Source organism: Macaca mulatta, chromosome 11 (assembly GCF_049350105.2).
Source record: "Macaca mulatta isolate MMU2019108-1 chromosome 11, T2T-MMU8v2.0, whole genome shotgun sequence".
NCBI lineage: Eukaryota > Metazoa > Chordata > Mammalia > Primates > Cercopithecidae > Macaca > Macaca mulatta.
In genome coordinates this window covers 126984069-126999462 of record NC_133416.1, presented here as the reverse complement: position 1 = coordinate 126999462, position 15394 = coordinate 126984069, and the positions used below count along the sequence as shown (strand labels likewise).

Here is a 15394-nt window from a genome sequence, read left to right as displayed (position 1 = left end):
TCTGAACCATCTCTCCTGACTCCATACTCCATACTCTCCTGATTCCATTTTTTGAATGGGAAAGACTCAGGACATGACTCTCCTGTCTTGGCAATGCTAAAGGAAGAGGTGGTGGCCATTCAAGCATCTTTAATCCTCTTGGTGAAAACTTCCGCACCCCTATTTTTTTCAGCCGACTGGAACGGGCTGTGGCTCAGCCTACCCTTCCCCCAATTCACATGCCATTTTTACTAAATACACTTACAGTGAGTATGCTCCTGGCTTTTGTGGTTTGCTCCTCCCGAGTCAGATTTCCTTTAGCTAGTTTCAAGTGCCAGTTTCCAGGAGTTAGGAGATATCTCTGTTTCCATTGCTAGGGTTTATTTAGTCGACGGAAAGAGGACCCTGCTTTGCCCACACAGGTTCCTCTGCAGTACAATGAGCTGAAGCTGGCCCTGGAGAAGGAGAAAGCTCGCTGTGCAGAGCTAGAGGAAGCCCTTCAGAAGACCCGCATCGAGCTCCGGTCCGCCCGGGAAGAAGGTAGGGGCTCGCTCTCTCCAAAGTGCTCAAGGCTGTGGAAAAGGCAGAGGATTGATCTCAGTGAGATCAGCCAAGACTAACTAGTTCAGTGTCTGTTTATGGCCCATATGCTTTCAAACCAGACATCCCATGTCTGAAAAATGTATAGCCCCTGTGTGTTGCCAAGTTGATGTGACGCATATTCTTTTGGTCTTGGGTCCTTGAAAGACAGCCCAGGGACAGTCTGCTTGGTTTGGTTCTCTAGGCTACCCAGCTAACCAAAAGGCTTTGTCCTGGTCTCTCTGCAGCTGCCCACCGCAAAGCGACGGACCACCCACACCCATCCACGCCAGCCACCGCGAGGCAGCAGATCGCCATGTCCGCCATCGTGCGGTCACCAGAGCACCAGCCCAGTGCCATGAGCCTGCTGGCCCCGCCATCCAGCCGCAGAAAGGAGTCTTCAACTCCAGAGGGTACGTTCTCAAGGGGCCGTTGTTGTTGTATGGAAATTTCTTTTTAGTTGACTAAGACATGCAGGCATATGGTAAAAATTACAAGTAATACTAGGGGATAAAGATTAAAAAGTCAGTCTTGGCTGGGCGCGGTGGCTCACGTCTGTAATCCCAGCACTTTGGGAGGCCGAGGTGGGCGGATCACCTAAGGTTGGGAGTTCAAGACCAGCCTGACCAACATGGAGAAACCCCATCTCTACTAAAAATGCAAAATTAGCTGGGTAGTAATCCAGCTACTCAGGAGGCTGAGGCAGGAGAATCGCTTGAACCTGGGAGGCAGAGGTGGTGGTGAGCCGAGATCGTGCCATTGCACTCCAGCCTGGGCAACAAGAGTAAAACTCCGTCTCAAAAAAAAACAAAAACAAAAACAAAAAACAAAAAACGAAGTCAGTCTTCTGGCTCCCCATCCTCAGATCCCTTACCCAGACTCAACCATTGCTTTCAGCCATTGTATCCTTCCAGTGATGGTTCATGTATGTGACCACATGTCTGTATCATTCATGTATCTTACATTGTGTGATTATATTTAAAGAATATGAGGAAATAGGCTGGGTGTGGTGGCTCACGCCTGTAATCCCAGCACTTTAGGATGCTGAGGCAGGTGGATCACCTGAGGTCAGGAGTTTGAGACCAGCCTGGCCAACATGGTGAAACCTCGTTTGTAGTAAAAATACAAAAATTAGCTGGGTGTGGTAGCACACTCCTGAAGTCCCAGCTACTTGGGAGGCTAAGGCACTAGAATCGTTTGAACCCAGGAGATGGAAGTTGCAGTGAGCCGAGATCACCCCACTGCACTGCAGCCTGGGTGATAAAGCGAGACTCCATCTCAAAAAAAAAAAAAAAAAGAAAGAAAAAAAAAGATTATGAAAAAATAAGCACATCTCTCTCTCAGGTCTTTTTTCTTTTATAAATATCATAGTGGTGGCTCACGCCTGTAATCCCAGCACTTTGGGAGGCTGAGGTGGGCGGATCACCTGAGGTTGGGAGTTCAAGACCAGCCTGACCAACATGGAGAAACCCCATCTCTACTAAAATGCAAAATTAGCCGGGCGTGGTGGCGCATGCCTGTAATCCCAGTTACCTGGGAGTCTGAGGCAGGAGAACTGTTTGAACCTGGGAGGCGGAGGTTGCAGTGAGCCGAGATCAAGCCATTGCACTCCAGCCTGGGCAGCAAGAGTGAAACTCCATCTCAGAAACAAAAACAAGAAAAAATAAGCACATCTCTCAGGACTTTTTTCTTTTATAAGTATCATAGCCCACTACAGTATACACTGCAAGACACCTTCATTTCATTAAAGTGCTATCATAGAGGTTTCACGTTAGTACATAAGGACCAACCCCATTCTTTCAGAGAACCACACAGTATTCTGTAGTGTGAGCATGCAATTCATCTGTTAAAACAGGCTCCTGTTGGTGGCCATTTAGGTTGTTTCCAATCCCCTGTTACTGTAAACACCTTGCAGAGGACATCCTGTGCCTCTGTGAGTGTTGTGCTTGGAGAAATTCCTGGGAAATGAATCATTGGGTTAAAGGTCATGTACATTTTGAATATTGGTAGTTTGTGCCAATCTATATTTCTACCAGTGTGAGGAGTTCTCTTTCTGGTCTCAAATGTACTCTGTTTACCTAGAGATTAAAAGGACTTAAGAAAAGGCCAAGGAAGCTGGTTTGGAATGTCTTAAGAACACTAGGGTAGAGCTGTGGTTTAGCATCATGGCATTGCAATCAAGCCTGTTTTGGTTGTAAACCAGATGGTGTTTTCTTGTTGCTGTTGTTTTTCTTTAGCCAGAAGTTATTTTCTTCCTCCTGTGTATATATAACTCCTTGAATCACAGAGCTTTTTTTTTTTTTTTTTTTTGAGACAGAGTTTCGCTCTATCGCCCAGGCTTGGAGAGCAGTGGCATGTTCTCAGCACACTGCAACCTCTGCTTCCCAGGCTCAAGCGATTCTCATGCCTCAGCCTCCTGAGTAGCCGGGATTATAGGCATGAGCCACCATGCCCGGCTAATGTTTTTATGTTTTTAGTAGAGATAGGATTTCACCATGTTGGCCAGGCTGGTCTTGAACTCCTGACCTTAAGCGATCCAACTGCCTTGGCCTCCCAAAGTGCTGGGATTACAGGTTTCAGCCACTGTGCCCAGCCAAAGAGCTTTAATCTTAAAGTCATTAAAATGGTGGTGACAATATAGAGGAAAGCATTGCTTCTGGCTGTGGTGTCCACTGAAACTTCCCTGAATAGTGATAATATGATAATACTACAGTATATTGCTCCTTCACGTATATTGCACCAAACAGTTTCAAAGTGCATTCCTGTTATTTATTCCTTGCACGTTTCCAAGAAAGGAAGGGGGGTGATGTTGTAAGGAGAGCCTACCATCGTATAGTCAGTCAGTCTCCTACCAGTAACATGTTCTTAAACAAAGCCTGATTCCTAATCACTGGATAATGGAGATTTTAAGTTGAGCCTTATAAATCTAGAAGCATCTGTTAATGTTAAAATAGTTTCACAATCTGTAACTCACCTGTTCTAATGGTTCTACCAGAGTTGGATTTAGAAATGTGGATCCTGACATTTTCTTTCCATAGTAGTCCCCTATTATCCAGGGCTTCACTTCCTGTGGTTTCAGTTATGTGGTTATCTGTGCTCTAAAAATATTAAATGAAAAATTCCAGAAATAAACAATTGTTAGGTTTTAAATTGAGTGCCGTTCCGAGTTGCATGAGGAAATTGCACACAGTCCTGCTCCATCCTGCCTGGGATGCGAATCATCCCTTTGTCCCGCATATCCACACTGTATTCGCTCCCTGTCCATTAGTCGCTTAGTAGCTCTCTTGGTTATCAGATTGAAAAAGCAGTATATACAGGGTTCAGTACCATCCGTGGTTTCCGGCATCCATTGGGGGTCTTGGAATGTATCACCTGAGCATAAGCGGGGATTACTATATTGAAAGCTGCTTCTAATTAGTTAGGTCACTGTTGAGAGGGTGCCTATTACATGGAAAAAAATCAATCTTGTTAATTTTTTTTCCTCTTTGTGGAGAACAGGGTCTCGCTATGTTGCCCAGTCTGGTCTTGAACTCCTGGGCTCAAGCAGTCCTCCCGCCTCTGCCTTCCTAAGTGCTGGGATTACAGGCATGAGCCACTGCACCCAGCTAATCTTCTTAATTTTAACAGTCTGGAATACAAATGTAAGAATCTGTTCTTATATTTACATTTCATCCATCCATAAATTCTTATATTCATAAAAGTTGTATTTTGAACAAAAGGAATTTACTCGTGGAAAAACTTGACATAAAAGAATTCTTCAGTTGTTTAAAATATTTGATAATTGGAAATTCTATAATTCATAATAGTGATTTTTAAATTGGATTCTGAAAAGCTCTAGATATATGATTTCATCTGGAAAACAAAACTTTCACAACTAAAATATTTACAAACAATTTATTTAAAAGCTAATGTTTCTTTATGCCCACAGACATCTACACCATTATATAGTCAGTCAATCTCCTACCAGTAACATGTTCTTAAACAAAGCCTGATTCCTAATAACTGGATAATGGAGATTTTAAGTTGAGTCTTATAAATCTAGATGCATCTGTTAGTGTTAATAGTTTCAAAATCTGTAACCTGTTCTAATGGTTTTAACAGTTTTATTGAGATGTAATTTGCATACCATACAGTTCACTCATTAAAAATGTACAATTCAGTCTTTTCCAGTAAGTTTATAGGGTCGTGTAACCCTCATCACATTCCAACTTTTGAACAATTTTGGCACCCCTCACCCAAAAAATACTCCATACACATTATCGGTGCCCCCATTCTCCTTCCACTAATGTTCCTCTTGGCAACCACCAATCTACTTTCTGTCTCTGTCGATCTGCTCTCTTAGACATTTCATATAGATGAATCATGCTGCATGTGGCCTTTTGTGTCTGGCTTGTTTCATGGAATGGAATGTTTTCAAGGTTCACCCATGTTGTAGTATGTATCAGAACTTCATTCCTTTCATGGCTGAATAATATTCCATTGTGTAGATGGCACATTTGATTATCCATTAATCCATTTTCATTAGTCCATTTTCACACTGCTGATAAAGACATACCTGAGACTGTGTAATTTATACAGAAAAAGAGGTGTAATATACTCACAGTTCCATGTGGCTGGGGATGCCTCACAATCATGGTGGAAGGCAAAAGGCATGTCTCATATGGCAGCGGCAAAACAGAATAAGAACCAAGCGAGAGGGGTTTCCCCTTATAAAACCATCAGATCTCATAAGACTTATTCTTCACCACAAGAACGGTATGGGGGAAACTGCCTGCATGATTCTGTTATCTCCCACCAGGTCCCTCCCAACACATGAGAATTATGGCAGCTGCAATTCAAGATGAGATTTGGGTGGGGACACAGCCAAACCATATCACCATTGATGGACATTTGGGTTGTTTCCACTTTTTAGCTGTCATAAATTATGCTGCTGTGAACAATTTATGTACAGATTTTTGTGGGTACATATGTTATCAGTCCCCTTGGGTCTATAGCTAGGAGTGGAACTGCTGGTTCCTGGGGTAACTATGTTTAACCTTTTACGGAACTACCAGACTGACTTCCACCAGGAATGTGCGAGGGTTCCAGTTTCTCCACATCCTCAGCAACACTTACCTTCCTTTTTTTAGACTGTAGACATCCTAGTGGTTGTGACGTGGTGTCTGCTTGGGGTTTTGATTTGCATCTCTCTAATGACTAATAATGTTGAGCATCTTTTCATGTGCTCGTTGGCCATTTATCCTCTTTGGGGAGGTGTCTATTTAAATTCTTGGCCCATTTAAAAATTGGGTTGTCTTTTTATTATTGAGTTGTAAGAGTTCTTTATATATTCTAGATATCAGTCCCTTATCAGAGATTTGATTTGCAAGTATTTTTTCCCTTTCTGTGGGTTGTCTTTTCACTTTCCTGATGGGATCGTTTGCAGTACTCTAATGATTTTTTAAAACATTTTCCTCCAGAATTTAGTCGGCGTCTTAAGGAACGCATGCACCACAATATTCCTCACCGATTCAACGTAGGACTGAACATGCGAGCCACAAAGTGTGCTGTGTGTCTGGATACCGTGCACTTTGGACGCCAAGCATCCAAATGTCTCGGTAAGATCAGCAGTTGTGCATCTGTGCTGGGCACCTGTGTGTCTCCAGCTAAAAAAAGTCTATCAGGTGGAGGTGATTTTTTTCTAACTCATCATGTAGTGCATTCATTTTCAAGCTTCTTATTTCAGTGGGAGGATGCTATTTCCCCCTTTTGAAGCTGTGAATTTATATATGTCTGCAGCTCATGACTCCAACCTGCTGCTCAAAGTGCCTTAGGCTTTGCTAATTTCCAGCCCCTTTTTGTCAGGCTGGTCTTTCCCTACCTTTCTGCTGGCTCCAACTGAAACATGCAAGTATGTTCTTTACACACCTGTTTGTGGGCGGCCTGGATTAAAGCCTGGAAAACTGGATCAAGAGCACTTGGCACTTTTGTTTCCCCTTTCTGCAGGGGCCTGGCACCAGGGGAAGCTCAGGAGACTACCTGCAAGTCAGGGCCAGATTCTCTGGGCCTGGCTGGGGTGGAGAAGCCCAGGGGTTGGCTGGCAGAGGAAGGGAAGGGTCCGGGGTCAGCTGAGCATGCCCTCACGTTGCTCACTGTTCTTCCCTAGAATGTCAGGTGATGTGTCACCCCAAGTGCTCCACGTGCTTGCCAGCCACCTGCGGCCTGCCTGCCGAATACGCCACACACTTCACTGAGGCCTTCTGCCGCGACAAAATGAACTCCCCAGGTCTCCAGACCAAGGAGCCCAGCAGCAGCTTGCACCTGGAAGGGTGGATGAAGGTGCCCAGGTACCGTGGCAGGGTGGCTTGGGCTGGAGCAGGTGCTGGCACAAGCCACTTCTGTCCCTGATGTTTTCTAGGGAAGTGTCTTTTCTAGGAATTCTGCCACCCCCTCATCCCATCCTCCAGCCTGATGATTCTTCTGAGTTCAGACATTTTTCTTTTCCATCTTGCTTTCCCCAGGAATAACAAACGAGGACAGCAAGGCTGGGACAGGAAGTACATTGTCCTGGAGGGATCAAAAGTCCTTATTTATGACAATGAAGCCAGAGAAGGTAAATTAATAATTCAGGGGGAAGGTCATTGCACGTGGCTAACCCAGGTCTCCCCAGTGCTGGCGCGAAGGCTTTGTTTTTTGGACTGCCTTGCAAGCCTTCTACGCTTTTCCATTTTTGAAACTTACAAACTAAATGACTTCTCTAAAGGTTATTGGTGCGATACTCACATCTATAGGTCTCCCCCCTGAAGAACCCGCAGGGCGCTGCCCTGAAGATTCCACCTGCTAATACACCTTCCGAGAACTTCTGCCTCAGTCAACTAACCCATAAATCCGCATCGTCATCAGAAATTTGACTGTGCTACTCATCTGACACACTTTATTTTTTTTTATCTTCCCTCTCTGCCTTCTCTGCACACCTCTGTCCCTTCCTTGTTCTCGTGCGCCTCTCTTTACACACGTATCCTGTCTCTCTCTCCCTTGCTGTCTCTCTCGCTGTCTCTTCTCCTCTCTTCTCCCCTTGTTCTTGTTCCTGTTCTTTTGTTTTTCTTTCTGCCCTTCCTCTTTGCACCAAGCTGGACAGAGGCCGGTGGAAGAATTTGAGCTGTGCCTTCCCGACGGGGATGTATCTATTCATGGTGCCGTTGGTGCTTCCGAACTCGCAAATACAGCCAAAGCAGGTGAGGAGGAGCTGGAGGAGCCCCGCCCTGGAGGTGGGCCGGGCTTGGCCAATCAGCAGGGACAGAAAGGGTGGTACAGGGAAGATTGGCTCTGCAAAGGAGGCCCATCTTCCTCCGCTCCCCGCCTTGGTGGTAACTGGGATTTGCATGGTTTGGTGGGAGCTTTGATCTCTCAGAGCCGTCCCTCCCAGTGGGAACGGGGGGAAATCCACACCCAATCCTGTGCTCTCTGTGAAATCTCCTAGATGTCCCATACATACTGAAGATGGAATCTCACCCGCACACCACCTGCTGGCCCGGGAGAACCCTCTACTTGCTAGCTCCCAGCTTCCCTGACAAACAGCGCTGGGTCACCGCCTTAGAATCAGTTGTCGCAGGTGGGAGAGTTTCTAGGGAAAAAGCAGAAGCTGATGCTGTGAGTATGAAAACGGGCCCTGGAGGTTGTCTTTGTAAAGGGTGCTGACTTGGTAACTGGTGTTAACGACGAGGATCCCATTGGCCATCTTGATTCCCCTCGGGCTCCCTCTCTGAGGGCTGATGGCTTTAGACTGTGTCATGGCCAGGAGTATGGTGGTGATGAAGGCACAAGTGCCAAGGTAGCTTGTGTGGCATCATGAGCCATTTAGAATGTGGGAATCAGGGATGCGGTGGCTCATGCCTGTGGTCCCAGTGACCCAGGAGGCCAAGGCGGGAGGATCACCTGAGTCCAGGAGTTTAAAACCAGACTGGGCAAGATAGCAAGATCCCATCTCTTATAAAAAGAAAGCAAGCAAGCCAGGTGTGGTGACATGCACCTGTAGTTCCAGCAAGTAGGGAGACTGAGGCTGGAGGATCGCCCAGGAGTTTGAGGCTGCAGTGAGCTATGATTGTGCCACTGTACTCCAGCCTGGGCAACAGAGTGAGACATGGACTGTGAAAACAAAACAAAGGAAAAAGAATGGGGGAATTGGCATCGGTAGCCTGCTCTGGTGGCATTGTAGACCTTGGTTGTGGCGATGCAACAGCAAATGTACTTATAAGGAAATCCTCTCTCCTGTTTACTCAAATGAGTTTGTCTGGTTTGAAGACTTGAGTTAGAAACACTTTGGCCACGAAGCAGCACAATAGGCTGCTGGCAGCTGCGTCCCCTCCAGGAAGGCTTTTCATAAGCATCTCAGTTGTTTTTGCAGTATTTGCTCTTCCGTAGGCAGGTTTGGAGTCCTACTTATCCTTAAGCTGTTAGAAACGTAGGTGTGCTGTGATTGGCATCACCCCACCTAGAATGTTCCAGGATACAAACAGTGCTCATTGCTCATGGGCGTTTGCTCCAGCGAAGACCAAACAGCTCTTTTCAGACTCTTCACTCCTAATAAACACTTTATGTGTTAGCAGTTGGAGGATTCTTAACCACGAGCCTCCTGAAAAGAACTTTACTCAGTGGTTAGACCTGTTTGGATGACTTGTTTGTCGTTACACACGTGAGCCTTTTACTGAAATCCTTGTTAATATGTGTACAATAGGCCCGAGTCTGTGTTTCTTACGAGCTTCTGCCTGCCTGGGTTCAGGTAAAGAGATGCAGAGGCGTGCTGGCTCGCTGCTAACACTGCGCCTTTGCACTTCTGCTGCAGCCTTATGGGGGAGGGAGTCTTTCATGTGTCTTATTAACCCTGCGCAGGTGAAATCTCCTTAGCTTCAGCTTATTTCTTATCACAGAATAGCTTTCCATGTCTACTATACTCCCTTATTTCTGCATCCCAGCCAAGTTATAACTCAGATGCTAATTAACAACTGCCCCAGAGATAACAATAGCACTCACATTTTGCATTTGGAGCTCAGATCAAAATATGGGGTGAGCTAAGAGCATATGTGTGTTTCTGAGCATTTCCAGGAATGACTTGGCCTTAACCTTCTCTTGATCTCTCTGGATGGCTTGGTCATAAACAGATCAGCCTCACGACGTCTTCTTTTTTTCTTTTCTTTCACCTATGAAAAGAAACTGCTTGGAAACTCCCTGCTGAAACTGGAAGGTGATGACCGTCTAGACATGAACTGCACACTGCCCTTCAGTGACCAGGTAATGCTTGTGTGGGCATGGCCAGCTGGTGTCTGGTTACAGTCACACCCCATCAAGAAAGAAAAGGCTGTGGAGGCCTTGTTGCTCTTAGTAGAGATTGTTCTGGTGACGTGACCATGCTTATGTTCTGCCTTCGGACTTCTGCCCTTGCAGGTGGTGTTGGTGGGCACCGAGGAAGGGCTCTACGCCCTGAATGTCTTGAAAAACTCCCTAACGCACGTCCCAGGAATTGGAGCAGTCTTCCAAATTTATATTATCAAGGACCTGGAGAAGCTACTCATGATAGCAGGTGTGAGACCAAGGACATGGTGCTTTTTCTTTACTTTCAAGGAAGCCAATATGTTGAAGCCAAGTTTCATGCTTGTAAAACACGAAATAGTAGACGGGAGCCATCGTAGCTCTTATCTCTGTGTCCCCATAGATGCCCAAGCTTCAGTTAATGGACCCCCTCTGTCCAGATTTAATTCCCTTCTAGTATCCAGTTTAGCACAGTCTGACATTCCCAAAGAACATCCCACTGTTAGGCCAAGTGAAGAGTGCTAAGCCTCAAAGACTCACTAAAGCCAAACCCATTGTCCCGATTGCAAGAAAACCACCATGGGTCATGACCTTCTGAGAGTTTGCTTGCTCTGTTACTCTGTGATCTCTTTCGAGTCATCGTTTGCTAATATTTTGTCATAATTTTTTTCCTCTCTTCTTAACACACACACGTACACACACACACACACTTTCCTGAACCATTTGAGAGTTAGTTGCAGGTATGACACCAAGTTCTTCAGTATATCACCTAATGATTGAAGGCATTCTGTCACATAACCAGGGCACAATTTATTTCTCTCTGTCTGTGTTGCTGACATTATTTTTAAAGGGGGAAAACAATAATATATCGATTCAGTGTTTAAAACATCAACAGTTAGGTCTTGTTTCAGGCATGGCTGGATCCAGGGACTGACATACTGTGGTCAAGAACTGGCCTTTCTTCATCTCAGCTCTTTTTCCTCCCTCTCTTCCTTATTTTATTCTTTAGAGAAGTTTTAGATTCACAGCAAAATTGAAAGGTACAGAGAGTTCCCATATACCCCCGTTCTCATACATGCATAGCCTCCTCCACTACCAACATCCCCCACCAGAGTGACACGTTTGTTACAGTCAGTGAACCTACATTGACACATTGACACTGACACATCGTTGTCACCCCAAGCCTATGGTTTACATTAGAGTTCTCTCTTGGTGGTATACATTCTGTTGGTTTTGAAAAATGTATAATGACATGTATCCACATGTAGAGTATCATATAGAATAGTTTCACATACTATAATTTTTGCATTTAGGAAATTTACCCTTACTATAATACACGTATCCACTATGCTGCCCATAGTTGGATTTTACTCATGGCTCCTATAATGTCCCAGAATTTGTATTGCATTTAATCATGCCTCTCTAGTCTCCTTTAATCTAGAACAGTTCCTCAGCCTTTTGTCTCTCCTGACATCCACATATTTGGATAGTCTAAGCCTGTTTTTTCATAGAATGCCCCCTCATTCCTCCCTCACACATTCTTTCTTTACTTTGCTGGGGAGCATGTTTGAAAGTACAGTTCACATTCTCCAATTTTATGTCTGCAGAATTCCACCCTCCTCAGAATCTTGACTAAAAGGCCAAATGTTTTTGTCTTAGATTTAAATCATGGACCTGGGCCAGGCACGGTGGCTCATGCCTGTAATCCCAGGACTTTGGGAGGCTGAGGCAGGTGGATCACAAGGTCAGGAGTTCGAGACCAGCCTGACCAACGTGGTGAAACCCCGTCTCTACTAAAAATACAAAAATAAAAATTAGCCAGGTGTGGTGGCACGCGCCTGTAATCCTAGCTACTCAGGAGGCTGAGGCAGGAGAATCGCTTGAACCCGGGAGGCACAGGTTGTAGTGAGCTGAGATCGCACCATTACACTCCAGCCTGGGCAACAGAGCAAGACTCCGTCTCAAAAATAAAAATAAATAAATAAATAAATCATGGACCTAAAATATGTTTATAGGGATTTGTGGAAAACTCAGATCATCTGTGTGGCCTCTTGTGACTATTACTTGTGCCTAGAACTAGAACCACCATCCCATATCTTTACTTAACAGCTTCACGCTGACGAGAGGTTGTTCCTTTTCCCGTTCAGGAGAAGAGCGGGCACTGTGTCTTGTGGACGTGAAGAAAGTGAAGCAGTCCCTGGCGCAGTCCCACCTGCCCGCCCAGCCCGACATCTCACCCAACATTTTTGAAGCTGTCAAGGGCTGCCACTTGTTTGGGGCTGGCAAGGTAAGCTCCCCTCAGAGTCTCAGCTGGAGGAATGTTCTGGAAATTGGCACTACCTCTCTTCCCACAGAGCTCATTGATTTGACCTGCAAGATAGTGTCAACTTAACAAACAGAGGGGCTCTCTAAAAGAAAAGAGATTGATTTGGGAACAGGGCTTTGCAATGGGAATACACGTGCCATTGTAAACTACGTGGGTATCTAGGGAGATAAAGGAAGACAGAGGTTTGTAAGTGAGGATTCCATAATCTTTTTGAAATAATTATCCTTGGCTTCAAAGATTAATAACAAGACTGATGCTTGTCTGAGGTTGGACAGGTAGTCACTAGACAGATGTCCTTGCAGAAGTATTTTTTGTGTAAGATTGCAGTGACCTGGCGGGGCGCAGTGGCTCATGCTTGTAATCCTAGCACTTTGGGAGGCTAAGGCGGGCAGATCACTTGAGGTCAGGAGTTCAAGACCATCCTGGCCAACATGGTGAAACCCACTGTCTACTAAAAATACAAAAATTAGCCGGGCATGGTGGCACGTGCCTGTAATCCCAGCTACTCGGGAGGCTAAGGGAGGAGAATGGCTTGAACCCAGGAGGTGGAGGTTGCAGTGAGCCGAGAGCGCACAACTGCACTCCAGCCTGGCGGCAGAGGAAAAAAAAAAAAAAGATTGCAATGGCCTTTGTGGTTTTTGTCGAGTCTCTTTTTTTATCAGGTATACAAGTGTGAGAACCCTCTCTTCATGGCCTCCTCCTGCTCTAATGTCAGGGTTTTCTTAACATTGGTGACTCCATTTTGATTTTGACAACATTCACAATTGTACATCCTCAAACTAGGTTAAATTTCTTTTGCCTTCTTTAGGCACGTGAAATAATTTGTGTAGCCATGAAATTTGTACAAGTTTTGAATCTAAAATGAATGAGAGCAAAATGGGAATAAAATTAACAAAACTAGAAGGATGATCCATAATTTAAAAATAAGTGTGTGTGCATGTGCGTGTGTGTGTCTGCTGTGTCTGTGAGTGAGAGAGAGATGAACCTTAAAAAAAACTAACATGGATCTCCATGTCTGAACTCAATGAAAGTATGTTTCATTGCTAGAAATTTAAAAATTCAAAATTTATGACATTTACATAACAATCGGTTCATGAGAACTCAATTCATTTGTAGCTTCTGGCATATTGAAAAGTGGCACATAAAATACCTTTGTTTGCTTCTTTAATCAAAAAGTCAAAAAATAACAGATGCTGGTGAGGTTGTGGAGAAAAAGGAACACTTATACACTGTTGGTGGGAGTGTAAATTAGTTCAACCACTGTGGAAGACAGTGTGGTGATTCCTCAAAAACCTAAAAACAGAAATACCTTTCAACCCATCAATCCCATCACTGGGTATATACCCAAAGGAATATAAATCATTCTGTTATAAAGTCACATGCATGCGTATGTTGATTGCAGCCCACTCATAATAGCAAAGACAGGGAATCAACCTAAATGCCCGTCAGTGATAGACTGGATAAAGAAAACATGGCACATATATACCATGGAATACTATGCAGCCATAAAAAAGAATGAGATCATGTCCTTTGCAGGAACATGGATGGAGCTGTAGGCCATTATCCTTAGCAAACTAACACAGGAACAGAAGATCAAATACCGCATGTTTTCACTTATAAGTGGGAGATGAATGATGAGAACACACGGACATATAGAAGGTCACAATACATACTGGGGCCCCTCAGAGGGTGGAGGGTGGGGATTGGGAAAAATAGCTAATGGATACTAGGCTTAATACGTGGGTGATGAAATAACCTTTACAACAAACCCCCATACCATGAGTTTATTGATACAACAAACCTACACATGTGCACCTGAACTAAGTAGAAAATAATAAAAAAGAGTATTTGCGGTACATGTATAACTTTAATGAAGTCTGAATCAGGTGTTTATAGACCCCCTGAGGCTACTGGCATTCTGCTGTTGAAAACCATTGCGTTTTGCCCCTCAGAAGACAGCACACTGCACATTTGTTCATTCAGTTGCTGGATCAACTTTTTTTTTTTTTTTTTTTTTGACACAGAGTCTTGCTCTGTTACCCAGGCTGGAGCACAGTGGTGCGATCTCAGCTCACTGTAGCCTCCACCTCCTGGCTTTAAGCGATTCTCCCCCCTCAGCCTCCCAAGTAGCTGGGACTACAGGTGCGCACCATCATGGCAGGCCAATTTTTGTATTTTTAGTAGAGATGGGGGTTCACTATGTTGGCCAGGCTAGTCTTGAACTCCTGGCCTCAAGTGATCCACCCGCCGCAGTCTCCCAAAGTGTTGGGATTACAGGTATGAGCCACTGCACCTGGCCAAAAATTTGTTGTTGTTTTTTTTTTTTTTTTTTTTTTGAGACAGTCTCACTCTGTCGCCCAGGCTGGAGTGCAGTGGTATGATCTTGGCTCACTGCAACCTCTGCCTCCCGGGTTCAAGTGATTCTCCTGCCTCAGCCTCCCGAGTAACTAGGATTACAGGCCTGCGCCACCATGCCCAGCTAATAAAAATTTGTTTTTTAAATTAGAAATTATTTTCATTCTAATATCTGAACTGTTCAAAAAATGTATGGAACATATATGTAAACTATAAAGCCTAATAATGTCATAAGCATCCACACACTCACTACCCAGTCTAAGAAATAGAACATTACTAACAAGTTCCCTTTTCCTGTGTATTCCTCCCTTATCCCGGCCCATCTTCATTCACCCACTGTACCAGCTGCTGACTTTCATGCCAGGACTGATTTGAGCAGTCAGCCTCATTTGGTGAATGATAAACTTCTGGTTGTAGCAGGAGAAGTAAAAGGGTTTCAGCTGTTCTAGAAAAAGAGCGTTTTGATGTAGAACTCTGCACATGTATGAGTTCTTAGCTAAGAACTTTTCCCTTTGGTTTGAAATTTTCTCTAAATTTGGGCGGGGTGTGGTGGCTCACACTTGTAATCCCAGCACTTTGGGAGGCTGAGGCAGGTGGATCATTTGAGACCAGGAGTTCGAGACCAGCCTGGCCAACATGGCGAAACCCCATTTTTGTACTAAAAATACAAAAATCAGCCAGGCACGGTGGTGCGCGCCTGTAGTCCCAGCTACTTGGCAGACTGAGGTGGCAGAATCGCTTGAAGCCGGGAGATAGAGGCTGCAGTGAGCTGAGATCACACCACTGCACTCCAGCCTGGGCGACAGAGTGAGACTCCGTCTCAAAAAAAAGAAATTTTCTCTAAATTCGTTTAGCACCTCTCCCCTCTCT

At 44.8% G+C, this 15394-nt stretch overlaps 1 protein-coding gene across 14 annotated transcripts in view; it reads left to right on the top strand.

Annotated features, from left to right (window-relative positions):
* CIT (citron rho-interacting serine/threonine kinase) overlaps window positions 1-15394 on the top strand; it is a 197790-nt gene that overhangs the window by 163104 nt on the left and 19292 nt on the right. For 7 of the 14 annotated variants that reach the window (XM_028829964.2, XM_077955375.1, XM_077955374.1 and 4 more), the window contains 10 exons: window positions 402-519; window positions 807-971; window positions 6018-6155; window positions 6704-6884; window positions 7059-7150; window positions 7668-7772; window positions 8018-8187; window positions 9745-9825; window positions 9979-10114; window positions 11991-12130. In XM_028829964.2, the coding sequence (XP_028685797.1) occupies window positions 402-519; window positions 807-971; window positions 6018-6155; window positions 6704-6884; window positions 7059-7150; window positions 7668-7772; window positions 8018-8187; window positions 9745-9825; window positions 9979-10114; window positions 11991-12130 (1326 nt within the window). Of the gene's footprint in view, window positions 1-356; window positions 520-806; window positions 972-6017; window positions 6156-6703; window positions 6885-7058; window positions 7151-7667; window positions 7773-8017; window positions 8188-9271; window positions 9317-9744; window positions 9826-9978; window positions 10115-11990; window positions 12131-15394 lie in introns of all 14 variants that reach the window. The other 7 variants (XM_028829963.2, XM_077955373.1, XM_015152945.3 and 4 more) reach the window with 3 other exon arrangements.